General features: G+C 44.0%; 1 protein-coding gene across 1 annotated transcript in view; it reads left to right on the forward strand.

Moving 5' to 3' along the window:
• The window catches only part of LOC118429792 (helicase with zinc finger domain 2-like), a 40,259-nt gene extending 19,708 nt beyond the window's left edge, over positions 1-20,551 (forward strand). The window contains exons 2-21 of the mRNA XM_035840426.1: positions 6,092-6,199; positions 6,610-7,127; positions 7,308-7,500; positions 7,780-8,237; positions 8,608-9,057; positions 9,195-9,438; positions 9,579-9,686; positions 9,793-9,868; positions 10,135-13,933; positions 14,105-14,190; positions 14,397-14,522; positions 14,760-14,906; positions 15,076-15,190; positions 15,438-15,618; positions 15,723-15,892; positions 16,293-16,455; positions 17,002-17,232; positions 17,546-17,723; positions 18,051-18,218; positions 18,654-20,551. Coding sequence (XP_035696319.1) covers positions 6,092-6,199; positions 6,610-7,127; positions 7,308-7,500; positions 7,780-8,237; positions 8,608-9,057; positions 9,195-9,438; positions 9,579-9,686; positions 9,793-9,868; positions 10,135-13,933; positions 14,105-14,190; positions 14,397-14,522; positions 14,760-14,906; positions 15,076-15,190; positions 15,438-15,618; positions 15,723-15,892; positions 16,293-16,455; positions 17,002-17,232; positions 17,546-17,723; positions 18,051-18,218; positions 18,654-18,835 — 7,701 coding nt within the window. The 3' untranslated portion in view covers positions 18,836-20,551. The remainder of the gene's footprint in view (positions 1-6,091; positions 6,200-6,609; positions 7,128-7,307; positions 7,501-7,779; positions 8,238-8,607; positions 9,058-9,194; positions 9,439-9,578; positions 9,687-9,792; positions 9,869-10,134; positions 13,934-14,104; positions 14,191-14,396; positions 14,523-14,759; positions 14,907-15,075; positions 15,191-15,437; positions 15,619-15,722; positions 15,893-16,292; positions 16,456-17,001; positions 17,233-17,545; positions 17,724-18,050; positions 18,219-18,653) is intronic.
• The last annotated feature ends 44 nt before the right edge of the window (positions 20,552-20,595 follow it).

The raw sequence follows: 20,595 nt of genomic DNA on the forward strand, positions 1-20,595 counted from the left end.
ATGGTTCCTTGAAAGTTAGTTGAAGTACCAATAGCTCCACGGTATCATGAAACCTTTCCATCCTTTAATACTCACAACTAAAGCCTTCTATGCTGTGCACTGCAGCTCTGGAAATCATCCAATCGGTAGCACTCCCCTCAGAGAATGGCCAAAAGCCTCTGTACTGGAAGGCCAGGGCACAAAAGGAAACTGGTCTTTACTCAGAAGCATGGCACACTGCAGAGGAGTGCAGACAGATAGCTTCTTCGGTAAGTTGATCATTTTACCCAGTCGTACCCTGTGATTATACATTATTTCTATCTAGACCATCTATTTTTACATATGTAGTCACAAAATAATTATGGTGATTTTTTTATGCAGAAGAAAAAACGCGCGGTACTCTCTTGGTTGTCTGTGCTCTGTCGAGTAGCTCGTTGCTATGAATGAAATCATAACGGGACTGCAATTATGTTTCAGGATTCGCCTATAAAAGAACTGATGGATACAATCCGTCCACTCCTCCCCCTCGATGGAAACAGGACCAACTCGGTACGTCTGACCTTTGAGTGTTGTATCAAGTCATTAGCAGCTACCGTTACCGCATTGCTAGTTGTAATCTAAAAGCAGTTGTTGGAGTAGAAAAATGTTGGTTTTATTTATTTTGGACAGGGCTTTAACGTTAACAAGAAGAATTTAACCGACACGACAATATTACGACTTTTCACCCAATATCTACCTGGATAATATGCTCTAACCTACCTGTAAATCATAAACATTACAATTAGGTATGGTCGATGATGATAACAATCGTGCCATTTTACGACTCATCTTCCCGAATAGACTGTCTCTATGTAGATGTTAGAACAGATGGTATGAGCTAAGGTGCTGTGACTAGAAATAAAGCTATGTAAGAAATAAAGAAAATTAGGCCGAACGTGACGGCCGATATAATTTGTTTTGGCCAAGGGATTTCCTCCTTTACACCACAGGGGACAAGGACTAAACCGAACTATTCGTCGAACAACCAATCAGCTTCCAGAATTTTAAGGACTAGACCTAACTTAACTCTTCGAACAATCAATCAGCGTCCATAATTTCCATCTGCTCCTGTGGGTCAATTTGTTTCTCAGAAAACTTCTAGAGCACTCTCGCCCGAATTGGAGAGCTTATCTCTTGTTTTTTTTTTTTTATGCTGGTATTTTGTGTGGAGGGATTATGCGTTTTATTCTTGTTGATAACTATAACGTCTGAGAAGGTAGGCATAAATTATTTTTCGTGAAACGAAAATATTGCCAGGACAGTCAGTGGATCGTTTCCCTAGCCTCATCGGTTGTTAATACCTTTTTGACAACAGCAAGGAACATAAAACTGTTCTTTCGTTAAAGTAAGGATGTAATAAAACAGTGAGTCTCTACTCATGTAGCACAGTACCTCAGAAGTATATCGCCATGTTAGATAATTGTTTCAGCTTATACTAGTGATACTAATTCACTTTTGGGACTTTCATTGTAGGTGTCAGCACTTTAATCTGATTGTCCATTATATCAAAATACGTTGTAAACAGTTTAAAAAAACATATGTAAGATATAACTCGCGTTTCAGAAAGCCTTTCCCTTTCAGAAATAATCTGTAGAAAAAGGCATATGTATGGATTTGCTAGGGTATAATAATTGTATTATCTCTCTACAGCCAAACTTCAAGTCCAAGAAGCAATTGAAGGCAGAGCAGAGGAGACGAGAGATGGTACGAATTTTACTTCTTTCGAATTGTTACTTTATCTGTTTCTTCTAGATCTGCTTTTACATACTTGTTGCAGCTTTTGCGATTCCGACAACGGATGAATGATTATGTATAATTGACGTATTTGGTTTGTGTAACTGAATACTAACGAAAACATTCTTTCTTTCTCATGATGGTCACTATTATCGCAGGAAGTAGAGGGTATTGCTCAAATGCTCGAGACAGAAAATGCAGAAAAAGAGGCTCTAAGACAGGCGAAGGAAAAAGAGGTGAGCTAAATCAACAATGCGTCTTTGTCATTAAATGCTGTAAGTAATCAGATCATTATTGCCGAATGCAATGTTTGTTTATAATAACTTAATTGCACAACAATTGTACGAGGTGCAAAGTATGACATCTACATAACTAAAGTTCTATAGCTTAACTTAAGGCTTATTTAACTAATACAGGAGTTGTAGTATAGCCAAATAAGTTTCTTATAATCATTGGAGGCTTTTACAATCAACATTCTTTGATATGTTTTCCTATATCTGCCATGCAGGGATTGTCACATGTCATGATGCATTTGAATTTGCACTTCAGGTCCATTGAGATACATCCTTTTGTATAAAATGACAGCCTATTGTTGAGAATTGCGTATATCAGATTTTGAGTATACATCATGCACGGGACCAGAACATACGTTACAAAACATGACATGGCACAGTGTAAGACTCTTGAGGCGGTCATAAGCTGTGCATCTCAAGCACTCCCTGTGCACTCAATATATAGCAACGTTTGACAACTGAGTTTCAGCTTATCTCTTTTCTACAGAAAACCGCTAGACGAGAGGAATCAAAATCACGAGCTGTAGTTTTTGACCATGAGAAAATGGTGACAGTTGAAGGCGGCATTGGACGAAACGTTAACGTAGACTTCAGCAACGGTGGAAAGGCCAAGTCCAAAATCAAGAAAAACAGGAAAAAGGCAATAAGGAAAATACAAGACAAGAAAGCGGAAGAAAAGTGTGGTGACGACGCCAAATTCGAGAGTAAACCGAGCTTGCTTGAAGTTAGGCTTAACAGTGACCTCGGTGGGAATAGCAGTGTCAGCACTAACTCTCGTACTCCAGCCGAGCCTATTGACGAACTTATCGTTAATTTGCGCAGGGGAGTTTATGACTACAAACTAGCGTGCGATGTCTGTTTTCTGAGGGATGAGAGCAAGCATGGTGCAGGGGCGTACTCTCAGACACACAACAAGAAGCACGACTGTAGAGAAGACGTTCTCCTGGCTCGGAAGAAGAATACCGACGATGCATTTAAGAAAGTCCGACCGCGCCCGAAGCACGCCTTCTTTGGAACGTACAAACTTTGCCATCAGTTTCAGTCGTCAAAGCGCTGCAAGCTTGGGGAGGCAAGGTATGGCAAGGGTTTCAACTCAAATTTTAACATTTAATAAGCACTTCATGTGCTCTATACTAAGTACTGGACACATTAGGCGCTAAATGCTGGGCTTCTGGAGTCCGCAAGACGCTAGAGGAATGTGGTTTTGGCTATGTCTGGCACTCTCCCATATCATCTGTCCTAAATCCATCACAAATAATTCCATCCATCGACCAACGTTTAAAAGATATGTACCTTCAATCTTTCGTAACAGCAATGCGCAGCAACAACAAATTACGAACATACAGATTACTTAAAACTACTTACAACGACGAGAAATACTTAAAGATTGCAAACATTCGGCACAGAACAGCCATCACAAAGCTCCGCATTAGTTCACATAGACTCCACATTGAAAAAGGCCGACATAACCACATTCCTCTGGAAGAAAGAATCTGCCAATACTGTAACTTGAATAAGATAGAGGATGAGTGCCACTTTATTGTTGAATGCACTTTATACAACAACGAAAGAAACGTCCTTTTTGAAAATATACAACTTATGTTCCAAAATTTCCGATACTTGAATACCACGGAAAAATTTATATTTCTCATGCAATTAGATAAGCCATATATTATTGATTCCATCTGTCCTTATGTTTATAACTGTTTTAAGAAGCGAGAAGAAGTTGAACTTGTACATACTTGAATGTATTAGCATATGTAGAGATGATAAGATACCTTTTTTGTCAAAATTGTACCTTATCACTAGCGCTACGACCTGTACTTAGCTTGTTTGAGCACAAATGTACAATAAAGGTCATTCATTCATTCATTAAAGTCCATTGTCTATTGACCATAGGACATGAGAACGCAGAAACTTACAAATGCACTCTTGTTTCCATTTCAGATGCAAGTTCACTCATAGCGAGATAGAAATCGACCTCTGGACAAGAGAGCGGCAAGGAAAGTTTAACCGTGATGAGTTGATGTCTCAGCTTTGCCGAACACGGGGTAGCAAAACTGACGCTGTCCAGCAATTGCGACAGAAACACGGTGGCAACTTTCGATTCCTATGTAAACAGTGCTTTCAAGGCAGTCCCACGGTATGTATGGTATTAAACGGTAGCATGGTTCTGTCCCATATATGCAAATCGACAGTATGCAAATAAACACATGCTAATAAGGACGTGGCAAATTAACATACAATGTAGGCCCAAACACTCCCATACTTACTCTACTTTCATTTATCCGCTACATAACTGTAACAGTCCTGCAAAGTCGTGTACTATTTGTTTGTTTAAATAGTGTCGTAAGTAATGATCAATTCGATTCTGCATTTCAGGTCATCAGTGACTCTTTACAATGCGACCTACACCTCCAAGAAGGGGGACACAAAGAGGATTTTGAACTTCTAGTCCATGCCACAAGTAACGAGGAGACTTGCTTTACACCCATATACCCGCTGCCTCACTTCAAAGCAAACCAAATCCCGCTCTACTGTGCCTATGTGGATAGGTGCATCAAAGGAGGGCACTGTGGACGGGCACACAGTCAAGTCGAGATGGACGTTTGGATGCTGGAAAGAAAGTACGGGACTTCGCCCAGTCAGCTGGTCAACGGCCCAACAGACACGACCGAAACCTGTTCGTTGAGTTGTATGTTAACTCCAGTCCGTGACCTTGAAGTCTTGATGAATGAACAACATGCCAGACCATCAACACACACAACACCGTCCCCTCAAGCCTCCCCACGTGCACGTCCCTCAGACTTCCCGCTTCTCACCCCACGGGCGAGTCAGTACTACTGCAACCTGTGCCATAAGACGTGTAACGGCAGGGTGACGCTTCACCAGCACTGCTCGTCCGAGGGACACCAGGCCAGGATCAGGTCGGACGCCAGCGACAACTGGCAGTACCGCCGGCCGCCGTGGATTAGACCAAACGAGGAGTACAAGCTGTGCAGAAGGTATTTTTAACATGCCCTTCTTTGTTCTACTATTATTTTGTACAATTTTATGACAGATCAACAAAAAGAAATTAAGCATTTATGATCCAGTAACTAATCAAAATTACTTCCCCTTCGTGTAGACATGTATGTCAGTATGAGCATGGCGGGAATTCTGAAGGATACAATACTTGCTTCTGGAACGGACTCCCCGATTACTGTCACGTCAGTTATGATACTGATTGTTGACTTCACCCCTCTAGCCATGCAGGCGGCGTCTGTCCGTACGATGGAGTAGAAGACCGGCACAACATCTGTCCTGCCGCGCACAGTCAGGAGGAGCTGGACGAGTGGAAGGAGAGACGGGAACACCGACGGCTCAACATGGAGATGGCGCGGAAACAGGACCTCTTCTCTTACATGGACAAACTCATTGAAGAGTACGACAAGACCACAGATGTACCATCAGTAGTGAGTACCAGGGCTTTCAAGTGACGTGCCTTTCCAATAATCTTTTTACTTTTGCAAGAAAGCCATGTTTTAGGTAGCTTTTGTGTTTAACTTCGTTTGTGTGTACGTTTAATGGTATGCGTGTGCGTTTGCCTGTGTGTGTGTGCGTTTGTGTGTATCTGTGTGTGTGTGTGCGTATGTGTGTGCGTTTGTGTGTGTATGCGTGCACGTGTTTGTGTGTGCGTGTACGTTTGTGTGTGTCTGTTTGTGTTGTCGTCCATGTGTGTGCGTGCGTTTCTGTGTGTGTGTGTGCGTGCGTTTGTGTGTATCTCTTTGTGTGTGTGTGTGCGTTTGTGTGCGTCTCTGTGTGTGTGTGTGTGTGTGTGTGTGTGTGTGTGTGTGTGTGTGTGTGCATGTGTGTGTGTGTGTGTGTGTGTGTGTGTGTGATGAACTGGCACGATGAATCAAGAATCCCTATATCAATGTATAAATTGTCCTGAAACTTTGGTATGTGGGTAGGTTTTGTTTCGTACTGTTTAGCCACTGTGTTGTAGCTGTCTGTTGTTTTATGCTAGACAAGTAACAAAGACGACTCTGTTCATTCATCACTAGATTGCAGACTCACTGGATGGAGTCAGTATCACCTGCAGCCAGGATGAGGGCGTTCTGTTGGAAACAAAGGATACACAGTTCACGTGGATCTTTACTGTGACATCCAAGGTAAGCTATGCTTCATGTTGTTCATCAATTCTTTGCTTTTATAATCTTCACTATCAGATCTCAAAATGGTGTCTTTCTTCCGAGCTAGAAATTTTCAGCTGACTTTATTATGTCTCTCTCTCTCTCTCTTTCCCTTTGCCCTATAGCTCTCTTTCATCTCCTCGACTTGGAAAGCTCTTCGGGTGCTATCTACCAAAGTCTTGGAAACACATCGTCTTATCTTTTGAGGCAAGGTCAGGCCGCCGTCTCAAAGCCTTAAAAGTGTTTTCTTTTCAGCCGCTGAGTATAGCTTTAACTTCATAGTTGATTTGATAATAGAGGACACACATGTCCAAATTTGGTCAAGGCATCGCTATTATCGGCAACGCCTCAGGGGCTAGCCTAATAATATGTCATTCTATTTTCCGTAGGAGCCATTAGAGCATGTTGCGTTGCTTTTCAATCAGCATAGAACGCACTTCTCTTTGCATGGAAAAGAATTAGAGAGGAGCTGTCAAGTCGCGGAGGGTACACGATTTCAAAATTCCTCTGACAACACTTACAATGTCGAAGTCCAGGGCACGTCTCAAATGTTCGGGGTTTTCCCCCAATTGGTCGTTTTCGACTTCGGGAGACGACCCGTGGTTAAGAGACGTTTGGTGTTGTACGTGGGTAGTGTAGATCCTGACAACGGTGCCCAAGTCAAACCCGACCGATCTGACTTCGAACGCTGGCACAGTGGAAACAGAAGAATCGTGAAGTTCGCTGAAGGACTCGACCCAGAGAACGAAGCACTGCTAGCGAAGTACAAAGAACCGATGGAGGATCAACGGGAGGTTTTGGCGAGGCTCTCCCAACGCAAGAAAGAGTTGAACGAAACGGTCTACAAGACCCGTATGCACGACCTTCTCTACCTGGAGGAGTTGACAAGAAACAGAGAAATTTCCAGGTAACACTCCGGACAGATAATGCAATATGCTATCAAAATATTTGAAGCTATCTGTCATAGTTCAAGCTGCGAATCTACATACCCATACCTATTTCTTATGCAGAAAGCTACGTCCCTTTTCGTGATTACAATTACTATGTCATGAATGTTTATATCACCATTTCCCTGTTGTTTTTTTAGTATCCGTACAAAGACAGCTCTTGAGCTATCCGACCGTATAGAAGACGGCATCCTCCTGTTTGCTGAGGATGGCACGTTGTACACCAAGCTTCATCTGCAGGACCAGCTGAGCGAGGATGGACCCGCCGGGAAACTCATCCTCACCAACGTCAACACCGTGTTACTGGCTCCTAAAGGAAGCGATTCTGACAAGGTTAGAATGTGTACAATCCTCTTAAAAGGATACAAGACTTAGTTTATCCACATACAGAAATTTCCAAGAAAAATATATATTTTGTAAGAACTAAGCATTACGTCCATGAGGAAAGTTAATGGCAGATTGTTAAAACGTTGCTAAAATTTGTCCACATAAGTTCATTCTATGACTGACTAAACTGAGGAAACGTAACAGTTTTCGTCAGAGTGGTACAGAGGATGAACTGGCGTTGTTTCAATTGCAATAATTACGGAGAATTCCTTATCTTTCCGTAAGGTCTACGAAGCGGCCATCGTCCAACTGAAGGGGTTTGAAGGAAGACGAAAGGACGTAATTTACCTCCAACTGTCCAGACGCTGCTGCCAAGACCTGGACCTCAGCTCCGGAAAAACGGTTGAGTTTGAAGTCCGTTTCCAGCTCAACCGGGTACATTTCTGCTACATGCACTTCGCTGTGGACAACATGGCGGCGCTTCACGCCATCTTCCCCAGCAGGGCAGACATGTCGTGGGTGTCGGTGGTTGAGTCCTTGCCAACACAGGTGCAGGAAACGGAGCTTAACGCGAGACAGAGGACCGCTGTCGCCCGCATCATGAGCAGGATAGGCGACACTAACCCACCTGTGGTTCTGTACGGTCCTTTCGGCACAGGCAAGACTAGGACCATGGCTTCTGCTGCCCTGCAGATTGTCCAGCAGCCGGGTACGAATGTTCTCATCGCGACACACTCTAATAGGTCAGTTTTGCTATATTTTATTCCATACTCGAATATCTTACATTCATCAGCGGTGGGAAACTCTTGTACATTATTACAGGTTTCCGATAGCAAACAATGTATTGGTTTCGTTGGCGTCTATGGGCGCAGCCATATTGTACAAGGCAGTGATGCATGATGGGAAGGATGTCAGCCATACTGTCCCAAAGGAGTGATGCATGATGGGAAAGGTGTTGCTTGCAATCTTGATGTGTTAGCTGGCGTGAAATGTCGCGAGCTTGTTATGGCGGACTTGTATTATTTAGTATGTTGTATCATTGTAACAAATAAAGTATTTATCAATAGAACAACGGTGCGAAACACACTAACGTAGATTCCTCTTGTACCACAGCGCTGCTGACTTGTACATCAGGGACTACATCCATCCATACGTCACTTCCGGTCATCCCGAGGCGACCCCATTACGTGTGTACTTCAAAGAGCGCCGCCTAGACACCGTTGACGAGACTGTCAGGGAGTACTGCAAACTGGGCCCCAACAAGGAGTCCTTCGCCATGCCCCAAATGGACGATATCATGAACCACCGTATCGTCATCGTCACCCTCACCACGTCCATGTACCTGATACGGATGGGCATCAAGAAAGGACACTTCACTCACATCCTCCTAGACGAGGCTGCACAGGCCATGGAGTGTGAAACCATCCTCCCGCTCTGTCTCGCCGATTCCTCCACGCGTATCGTGCTGTCCGGAGATCACAAACAGATGAGCCCGAAAGTGCATTCAGCAGAAGCGTGTGACTTTTCATTTGACAAGTCCCTGCTGGAACGAATGGTCCAAAGGTAAGGTTGTTCTCTACGGGTGAATGCTTACTGAAAATACTTTGACCAGGAGCAAATTTAATCTATAAACAATACTGCAACCGTCAGGTGTGCATTTCTGCTCTGATTGCCGTGATTTTTTTTTTTCAAATAAACAGGTACATCAAATTTGGCAAAGTCAAAGGTACAGCAGAGAAAGCAGAAAACCCATTCCTGGTCATGCTGAAGGACAACTACCGTTGCTGTGAGGAGATTCTCCGTTTCCTGTCGGAGTCCTTCTACGGAGGGCTGAAGAGCATGGGCCAGCCTCGCCATCCACGGTGGTACCCGCTCACGTTCTTCAGCGCCGAAGGTGACGACAAGACGGGAGACTACAGCACATCGTACTTCAACATAGCGGAGGTCAGGCGTGCTTAAGCAATATTTCTTATACCTACATTCAATAAGTGGCCACAATGAGAGGTTTTGTCTGAATGACATGAGCAACACAGCAAATCATTCATCTCTGAGTTGTCTTCTTTTCTATTTTATTTTCACCAAAGGTGTTGGAGATATCAGAGAGAGTACAACAGCTGTGGAAAGACTGGCCGGAGGAGTGGGGCCCCCCTAACATGGCAAACATCGGAGTCATCACACCATACCACAACCAGGTCAGAAACTGCAGAAAATATAGTCAAGAGTTACTGATCTAATACTGTGCTTGTATTAGATAGTCAAGTTTAGATCTTCATGGTTTGTTTTATTGTCTTCTCACAGATGCAGCTTATCAGAAAAGAGCTGCGCCAGAAACGCCTGGGTGGTGTCACAGTTGAAATGGTAACTAACATCCAAGGTAGGTTCACCGTGGCAATAATCTCGCGAAGTACCTGGCCTAGCCTATTTCATCGTTGTGTTAAGGTTTCGCTTAAGCTATGGTTGGGTGTCTTAAACAGTCTAAGGGGTCTACCAACAACCAACGAGGAACATTGATTATCTGTGTGTCATAGGTTGCCATGCATGTTCTCTATACATTACCGATTGATGATAACTTTACTACATTTCGTATTCTTCTAATGATTTTTTTCCTTCCAATGACTTCATCACTAAACCCTTACACAGGTAAGCAGTTCAGAGCAGTCTTCATCAGCACAGTCAGAACCAGAGCAACCTGTGACCCAAACAACGACAAGAACAGCTACGGATTCTTGTCGGACAGCAAGCTGCTGAACACCGCCATGACCAGAGCGCAGTCTCTTGTCGCCGTGGTAGGAGATCCACGCGCGCTCTGTTCACGTGGGGAGTGCCAGCGAGTCTGGCAAAGGTTTATCTCCGAATGTGAGAAGAACAAGAGCCTGTTCCCACAGACCCTCACAATGAGCCAAATCTATGAAAGCAGTGAGAGTACCTCACTCAACCCGGAAGCACAGCCCTTTACTCCCAAAGGCCCTCTCGGGAGTCAGGGAGTCTCGGCACCGTGGTATACACCCGCAGCGGCCAGGAAATTAGATGAGCCAGACGAAATCATCAGACAGCTCATTCTTGAAAGTCTAGAAGAGGAGAACAAAGAGGAAGCAAATCGTTTCAAAGCGCAGGCGTTCGACCCCAACAGGGTAGCCGTGGTGCAAAGTCAAAAGGATCCATCGCAGGTATACCTACAGTACAGCTCAGGGCAATGGACAAGTGTGAGGCGCCCAGCCCAACCAAGACTGGAGAGACCCCGCCTGGGAGCAGACAACGCCGATAGGGAGTATGACTCAGGTGAGGATGAACCGTACGACCCCACACAGCTTGAAGTTCAGGAGGAGAGCGACAGAAAATGCTTCTACACCAACTACTCACCAGAAGAACTGGAAAACCTTCTCCTTACTCAACCAGACCGGTACAAAAGATGCAGACTGGTCGTGAAGGGAACCTACACAGCTTACGGAGAAGTCATCGGAGCAGACGAAGACGACATTGTGATTAACAGCAGAAAGAATCGAGGATTAGGGTGGTCAAACGACGAGGTGGTGGTAGAGATCCTTGACAACACTGACCAAGAGTCGGAAGTATTCAAGACGTCATCAGACACCAAAAGAGGAAGAGTAGTCGGGGTCATTCAACCAGCGGTTTCCTTGCACCTGAGGAAGTTCGTGTGTGTTGTTGACGCCAATAACCATAACGTAATGGTCCCCATCAACACTGATGCACCAAAGCTAATGACCTACTTCGGCAGAGAGAACAGACGTCTAAACAAAGTCCGTGTGTACAGCTACATGTCAGACGCTTCTTTCAGGTTCAAAAATTATGAGGACATAGACCCCAGAGATCCTTACAAGAAGCTGTTTGTCGTGAGATTCCTGAAGTGGACGCCGAGGTACGTCTATCCCCTGGGCGTGGTGACAGGTGTGATAAATCCAGACAAAACGCTTGACACAAGTATGGAAATCCTCAACAACAGGTTCAACGTCCCAAGCAGGTACAAGGGCAAGGTTGAAGAAGACGTGAACAGGCGGTACTTAGTGGATTGGCATATCCCACAAAAGGAGAGGAACCAAAGGAAGGACTTGTCCAGAACTCACACAGTGTTCACCGTCGACCCACCAGAATCTATGGATTTGGACGACGCCTTCAGTATTGAGAGGAATCTCGATGGAACCTACACTGTGGGAATACACATCGCTGATGTCAGCTATTTCATCCCAGTTGGAAGTGATCTAGACAGGGAGGCTAAGGAAAGATCGACTACCCTCTATAACCACACTGGGAAACCACCGGTCCACATGATCCCGAAAAGGCTGAGTGAGGGGGTGTGCAGTCTGCTGCCCAACAGGGATCGCCTGGCCCTATCTGTGTTCGTGGAATTTGATAGTGAAGGTGGTATTGTTGGTGAACCGACAATGGAGAGATGCGTCGTCCATTCTCGGGCAAAGTTGAGCTATGCACAAGCAGAAGATATCATAGACGGGTGCGGTTCCTTGACCGTACCGCAGGAGGTGCAAGATGGTGTCCGCGTACTGCAGACCATAGCAGCGGCCCGCCGGCAGAAGAGACTAGGTCCAGCTCATCTCTACCACCAACCAGACGAGGAAAAAGAAGGAGCTGTGAGGGCACACACAATGGTGGAGGAAATGATGATCCTAGCCAACACGAAAGTAGCTGAGGTTTTGCGGCTAAACTTCCCCGAAGTCACGCCTCTTCGCAAACAGCAGCCACCAAAGAAGGAGAAGCTTGAGAACTGGAGACAACGTCATGGCGGCCTATCAGGCTATTCCGTCGAGTTGTCAAAGTCTTTCCCGAATGAGGAGAGCACGGATACACCAACTGCCGAAATCCCACTATTAAAGGACATTTGGGATGAGATCCGCCTTGCTGCTTTAAGTGGAGACCTTGACAGAATACAGCAGCTGGTATGCACGGATGAAAATCACCCCACCTTGGCACGAGCATTGCTGCAGCTGCGTGGCATTCAGGACAGAGCACAGTTTACGTGTTCTGAAGCTGAACCGAGCGAACACTACTCTTTGCAGCAATCGGCATACACCTATTTCTCGTCCCCTATTCGTAGGTACATCGACGTCGTAGTCCATCGTCTTCTCGTGGCTTTGATCGCAAAACAACCGCCACCATATACTTCTGATGAAGTTAAGGAAATCTGCAGTCACTACAACAACATGGAGAACAACGCCAAGACGTACGAGCGAGAGACGCTGGTCCTGAAGTTGGCTTATGATTGGATGACCAAGCCAGAAGTCATGTACCCTGTCATTGACACCGTTGACGGACATGAGATACAGCTCCTCATGCCGTCCGTACGACACACAGAGTCTCGTCAGCGGCGTGTTGCGTTCAGCCTACTGAAGCCGACAGCTCTACCAAGCCCTGAAGACGAGGGAGAATCCGTTGAGGTACGCTGGAAACAACGGATTTACGACACAGCACCTGACAAGACCAAACTGCCGTGGCCTTCCGATCGCAAAAGGCCCCTGCAACTCGACAGTGAGAAATATGTGATAAGGATACCTGGTCAATATTGGCAAAGGCTGGTTGAACATGTTCAAACGGGAAATATTGACCTCATAAAGTGCGTTGTAACCTACATAGAGGACGTCGTTGGCATGCAGCTGACGTTGGGTCCAAAGGTGTTTGAAGAGGTGTCATCGGAAGCAAGGGAAGGTATGTTTGCAGATCACTTCTGTACCTTCCAGATGACGTACACGCCAGGTCAAGTGGTTAAGGTACAGCTGACCGGAGACATACAGAAGGGTCTTCTGTCTCCGTGCATCCAGCTGTTCAACCTGACGCCGAAGATGGACGTGTGTCTCGACCACAGACGAGACGCAGTGACAAGGTTTGCCGTCCCCGCCACGCAGTCTGTACGCAACATGACACGGTACAGATCCGTACAAATGTATCAGAACCGCTGGTTACCCATCATGGCGGTGGAAGCCGCTCACTGTGCCGTGGAAAACAACGAGTCAGTCATCGTCCATGGTACCTTCATCAGCTGGGAAAAACAGCAGCACCAAACAACAGGGGAAGTGGCGTACATTGGTAAGATCACTCTCTCACAGAAGTTCTGCAAGGACCGCTGTATTCGCTTCGACCAGGGCAACCAGGGCAAGCTCACTTCAGTTAATGACACCGGGAAGTATTTCGACTACATCTGTGTGCGCTATACCGGTGTGAGGGTTGCGATGACTCGTGATGGTCGCTTCAATATCGCTGCCGACAAGACCGAAGAGAAACACCCCCTGGTCTGTTGGGTGGGACACTGCCTGGTGATGCCCGGGGTACAGCTTAGTCATCGCCAGGACGGGGACATCACGGTTCCTATCAGGCTTCATCAGCACCTCATGGCGTTCCCGGACACTCTCCTGCACCACGGCACGTCTATTCCAGCAACCATAGAGATCATCACCAAGACTCTACCTGACAGGTGAGAGGCGTCGGAATAGAATTAAACATTTTGCACACCTGCATAACTACACTATTGACAGCGTGTTATATCTCACTCACTCAGTCACTCACTATCCGTTGATGTTGAAATGGAAAGTCTTCATACAGATAAAGGTTACTTCTACTAACAGCAACTTTGAACATTTTTCAGACGTATGGAGAACGCTGTAAGATGGCTCAGCGGTTCGTCAGACTTAGTCCAGCAAATCGCCACTGGGAAAAACATTACTGCTAGAGGTACGAAACTCACTAACTTGTTACTTTGATGTTACAGACGATACATGTAAAATCGATGGTGGATAAGTCTTGACAATTTCTAGAGGTAGCCAAGGAAAGTATATGGCATTAAGTGTATAAATATGCATCTTTTCAAAAATGAAGTATATTTTTAGATTTGATGTATACTCTTGTCCTGTCCCTTGTTGGTGGTTTGCGTTGCACAGTTAATCCGCTGGCGAGTGAAGTCACCACCGAACCGTTGCCAGCCTTCTTTCCGTTGAACCAAGTCCAGGAGCAGGCTGTGAAACAGGCTATCAGCCAGCCCTTCACTCTCATCCAGGGCCCGCCAGGTAGGTCTGGGAATCTTTTGATCTGCATCATGTTGTCTGCCCGAGTGACATAAAAACACATTGTCATTATACCATATCGTAACATTTTGAAGACACAGATGCATGCGTAAGTATATCTTTATATTCGATTTTTTTCGACAAAATTGTACCTCTGCTTTTTTCATCTATGTGTGCAAGTGGTTGATTTTCTTGAGACTACCAATGTCATAAAATCCGTGCTATTTTGACCACTGCTAGGCACTGGGAAGACCGTGACAGGAGTCCACATAGCGTACTACCTGGCAGAGATGAACAAACGGATCCAGTCTGTGTCCGGAGAGGGGGTGTACCCACCTCAGGTGCTGTACTGTGGACCCTCCAACAAGGCGGTGGACGTGGTCACTGGTAAAATATTAGATATCTCATTCAATATAGGAATCATTCATATCACCGAAATGCATTTCTGATGACGATGCAATAAAAATTGGTGCTATGCATGCTTTTGGTGTACTTGAGTAGCCAGTGCGATGAAAGGGGCGATGCATTGACTTATATACATGATCATTTTATCCAGGATACATGAAAAAGATCAAAGGTGACCTGAAGATTGTCCGCATGTACAGCGAGATGATAGAGAGAGAAGAGTTCCCCATCCCGAACGAGCCGGTACATCCAAATAAGTGCAAAAGGTAGAAGTCATATTAAATCTTCACCAGATATACAGAAACTCATGCATTGAAAAATAACAGAAGCATGCTCTAGAATGTAACATCGTTAGAAATCAATGATCAAGTACAAAAGAATGTCAGTTAGGATACGACGCTATGGAATTTACCTGCGTGTGCCAAAGTTGTTTTACTTGTTTTTGTTTGTTCTTGCGTTGACGTCGACCCAAATTTTCGTCTGAACGAAAGCAAATCTTGATCTGTGTTTCAGTGAGAAAGAGTCAAAGATAACCAACGAACACGACGATGTTTCACTGCACCACCTGATCCGTAAACCCAGCAACCCCCATGCGGAGACAATCAAGGCTTTTGAAAGTCTCTTCAAAGACCCAAACTACACCGTGACAGAGAACGACATCACTACCTACAAAAACCACATTATCAAAGCAAAGGTAAGTGTGTTTAAGTTATACGTACATCATTCTATTCTTATGAAGTGATTCTTACATTTACTTCTGGCGTTTTTTTTATTCATTCTGTATTGGTGGTCTTGCAGATACACGAGCTGAGACAGAAGCACGTGATCCTGTGCACCTGCACGGCTGCGGCCAGCCCGAAGATGGGCATGGCGACCAACATCGAGCAGTGCATCGTGGATGAGTGCGGCATGTGTACGGAACCGGAGAGTTTCGTCCCCATAGTCGGGGCTCCAGTGGAACGAAACGGGTAAGGCGCCCATCTTTTGTCTTTACATAGTCCATTTTCCTTTATCAAGCACAATCCTAATACCTGAGGGTCCGGAACTAAGGCGACATCCAATACCAGCATATTCCCTTCTATCTCTGGTGCTGTGAGCACATTCTGCCGCGCCGGTGATGTGCCCATCCAGTGCCGCATATCATCACATCACATCCTTCGTGGTCTCCCACGGCTTCTCTAACCGTTAATGGTCCTTTGGTATATGGGAGTGGCGATGCGATGTTGCGCGCCCTTGTGACAGATCAAAGTATTTGAGATTCCGCCTTTCTGTCTTTCACCAACTGTAAGAAGTTAGGGTCCTACGTCAGGCAATTTGCACAATGTCATGGTTTTATTTTTCTTACGATGATTTTGCCATTCGATGCAGGTCGATGACATTCCACAACCCCAAGCAGGTCATCCTGATTGGTGACCACCAGCAGCTGAGACCAATCGTTCTGGAGAAGACGTCCCAACAGCTCGGGCTGGATACGTCACTGTTCCAGCGGTATGCATGGAAAGCTACCATGCTCACAATACAGTACCGTATGGTAAGGGGCTCCCTTGTCTGGTGTTTAATACGTACTGCCTTAGCCATCAGAGCCTTTTGCTCCGGAAGTGGAGCATAACAGATATACCCTAATTTCATCCTGATGCCTTCACTAGAAAGGTTTTGTGGGTGATAGCACATTTTATTCATTTCTTCAACTTTAGACAGATTAATCGATTAATTAACTAAATGATGAGTTTATTAACTGATTTATTCAATTTATTAGTCCATAATGATGGGTCTTTAATTCAGTTATGAATTCATTAATCCGGCCGACTTAATTGGTTTCTTAATGCAAAGTTATCAATATATAAATCACATCCAATTGATGTATTCAATTGCTTATAAATTTATCAATTCACGTTTATCAATCTATTAATGCGAACTTTTGTTCAACTTAATTCTTTAATTCAACTTAATCCATTACTTCTTCTTATACTATATTGCGATAAAACGCTGATGCTCTAATGCCTGTAGTCTCACTGCCACCATCATTAGAAAAATACGTAGTGACCATATTATTATAACTGCATTGTATTTTTGACAGCACGAAGCCATCTGCAGCTTTCCATCCCGAATGTTCTACGAGAACAAACTCCGTACCCACCGTACCGTCATCGAGAGGCCCAGGCACCCTGCCCTGGACAGGCTGTGGCCGGGAGGAGACAACAGGCCTACCGCCTTCTGTCACGTGGTCGGGAAGGAGGAGGTCCAGACGGTGGCAACGGCGGAGGGCAACCAGATGTCACGGAGCAACGAGATGGAGGCTGACATGGCGGTAAGTGACTCTTAAACACACTGGGACATTGTTATCTTACTTTAACTTTCGTACGATGTACAGAGTTTGAGACAGACACTTTCAAGTGATCGTGAAATTGTTTTTTTTTCTACTATATGTGTTTTGCACATTTGAGTAACTTTTCAAGCATTGAAGAGGGCATGATAAGGGCTGCATTTTACTTTGGTATAGAAAACAAGTGATTGGTCTAATGTTGATATTACAGTCGTGTGATGACAAACCCATTTAGGAACAGGTATAACTCTCTCTCCCTTAGTATGAGGCTCAATTTGTCGTGTGTCTTTTCTAATAGGTTAAGATGGCGATTTGTTTGGTGAGAGAGCACGGTATCAAGCCCGAGAACGTCATCTTGTTGTCCCAGTACCGCGCCCAGTGCGCGCTCATCAACAAGAAGCTGTCGTCTGAAAGGAAGAGGCTGAATGACGAGCGAGTCGAGAGAGTTGGCGTGAACTCGGTGGTCTCTAGTCAAGGTAAGAAAGCAATAAACAAAATAGTCCAAAATGGCTTCAGATATTGATAAGTTTGCTGAGATAAATGTTTTTGCCAATGTAATTCACTGTTGAAAAATTGTATATGTTTTAGTGTAACGAATAACATAGCGTACGACAAAACCTGCCTAAATTGTACCAAACTGGTCATTGGATGTTACATAGCCCTTTAAACTAAAAGTGGTTGCCAACGATCACCAGGAATGTCTTTGCAAAGAATGCGACACAAGAGACTCAGACCACAGAGGAGAAGTAATAGGCCTACACGATTATAGTATATTACTTACTTACTGTGTTCTGTGTTCACAGGAAGCGAGTGGGATTACGTCATCTTCTCCACGGTGAGATCTCTGCCGTCGTACGAGATCGAACAGAACCCGTCCCCCAGCTGGCTCCGGAAGTACCTCGGCTTCATCATGGATCAGAACCAGGTCAACGTCGCCATCACCCGGGCCAAGAGAGGACTGTGTGTTATCGGTGGGTATAACCACACAAAAATGCTGTAGTCACTAGTAAAAAGAGATAGTGCAGAAGGCTAATAGTCATTTGCCGAAGTAAGTTCGGCGACCTGCTTTGCCTGGTCTGCACGTGACGTTATAGGGTGATGGAGGGGTGTGCAATTCCTTCTCCACTCTCTCGGCTACTGACGCTCATCGCAATCACAGCACGAACAAAGGATACTTGCCTACCAAAAAGATAACTCCTTATACGTTTACTATATGTAGATTGTCTGATAAACGATGGATAGAATTGTGCATAATTCATTCCGGTTGCCGGCAACGGATTATATTTGGAACCTTAAGCACGTAAATCTTACAAGGCAAAATTAGACTGATTTGTTGAAAAAAAAAAGAGATACAATGCGAACTAAATTTTAAGCTTATGAAAAAATCTTGTCTCTTTTCTATGCAGGTAATAAGAACCTACTGAGGGTACATACTCTGTGGAACAAGCTGATCATCCATTACGAAGAGCAGAAGTGCCTTGTGAACAACACGAACTTCCTGCAGCTCGCACGTTCCACAACTCTGCAGAACGTGAGGACAGGGAGATCCCAACAGCACCCATGGGGGAATGGGATGCCTCAAATGTAATGCACACATTGTTAATGATTTTTGTGAATCATACTTTTCAATGGGCCCCCTTGGAAATCAACTACTGTATGCACTGTTGTAGGGGCTACCCATCTGTCTCAAGATGAAATAAATAAATAAATAAATTCTAAATACGGAATCCCCAACTTAGTGTTTTTGTGTATTTTATGGATTTTTATCTTTCCACTGATGTTATGGTCCTTTGCCAAATAGACCGAGCATACGCCATAATAGATATACTAGTAAGTCAATTCATGCCAAAAGAGATATTGTGAAAATTGTGAAGCAAAATACGAATATAAATTATGTAATTTCAAATGGATAGAGTCAGTTATACAGAATAGGACACTAATCAACATGGCCTAACAAGTATTTTCGTGATAATTTTGAAGACTATTTTCTTCGGTGTATAATTGTTTGGGTTTATATTGTTTTTCCCTTACCAAATAACAGTACTGTACTGTGTCGTATATTTCTAAGCTGATTAAGAGCTTTTCATGTATAGGTATTAAACGGTAACATTGTATAAGGTACATGGAAATGGTTATACGTGATGGCAGGCTTCCATTGCGTTTTATCGAACACTACAAAATAACCTGTTGACATATTTTCTGGTGTGAATTTTTTAGATCTTTCCAGTTTTGAGAGTATGTTTTACTGTTTTACTTGGAATATCAATTGTTTTTATCTGTATTTGATCGAAAGGTTTATGGAATGAACTACAAAAAAGATTTTGAGATGTACACTTCCGAGTTTTATAGCTTTGTGCTTTATGTCTTGTTTTCCTTTGGTGGCATTCTCCTTTGGTGTGGTAGACTGGCTGTTATTAGTGTAAATTACAGTGAAACACCAGTTAAGAATACGTGCGCATGATCAATACGGACATTCTATAACAGTCAATGCCTGGCTATGACTTTCATAATTGGGACATAAGTAATATGTAATACGGTTTAAGAGTATCAACAGTTTTTGCAAGCAATGCATTTATCTATGACTGGCATAAAAACTTAAAATAGTTCCGTGACCAAGGTTAAATAAGTCGAATGACAGTTTTATTTTCAGAGACAATTACGAAATCCCAAACTAGTTATTGTACATTTTATCACAGAGCGATACAGCAAATACATTTACCATGCCTAAACGTCGAGTAGTTAGTAGATAAACTCATCACTGTATGCTGAACACCTATCTCATTCTATCGTAGATGATTTTCTTAACATTACTTATTCGTTGTTCTTTTTCTCTGTTACTAACCTCCATTATATGGATACCAGCGATGCAAATAACAACTGTGTCTTATATTACATAGAGATGCCGACAGTCATGTACGGGTATATATATAGGTCATTATTTCTATCTTTTTACATAGGTAGCCAGAAATCTACGTTCGTGACAGCCGCTATTGTAAAACTATTATTCCATAAAAACATACTAGTAAACTTGAATTATCATAAAAATTCCACACAGTTTCAAAATCGGGAGATGGCTTATCTTGGTACATCATATAGCTTGTTTGCGTGTTTCTTTTCTGTCTTCAACTCAGCTACACTCTATCATTTCACCTCAAACAGCCGTAGTTTTAATACCATTTGTCGTTCATAAGCTTAACAATCAGAATTTAAAATGCGCCATCTATGGTCAGGATACAAACATTGCTTCGACAATCTAGAACAGAAATATGCGAAAGATAAAACGTGCATAGTCACTCACATAAAACAAGAGTATTTTTGTGGTTTTCTCGGAGGTACTCTATCACATCA

Source organism: Branchiostoma floridae, chromosome 13 (assembly GCF_000003815.2).
Source record: "Branchiostoma floridae strain S238N-H82 chromosome 13, Bfl_VNyyK, whole genome shotgun sequence".
NCBI lineage: Eukaryota > Metazoa > Chordata > Leptocardii > Amphioxiformes > Branchiostomatidae > Branchiostoma > Branchiostoma floridae.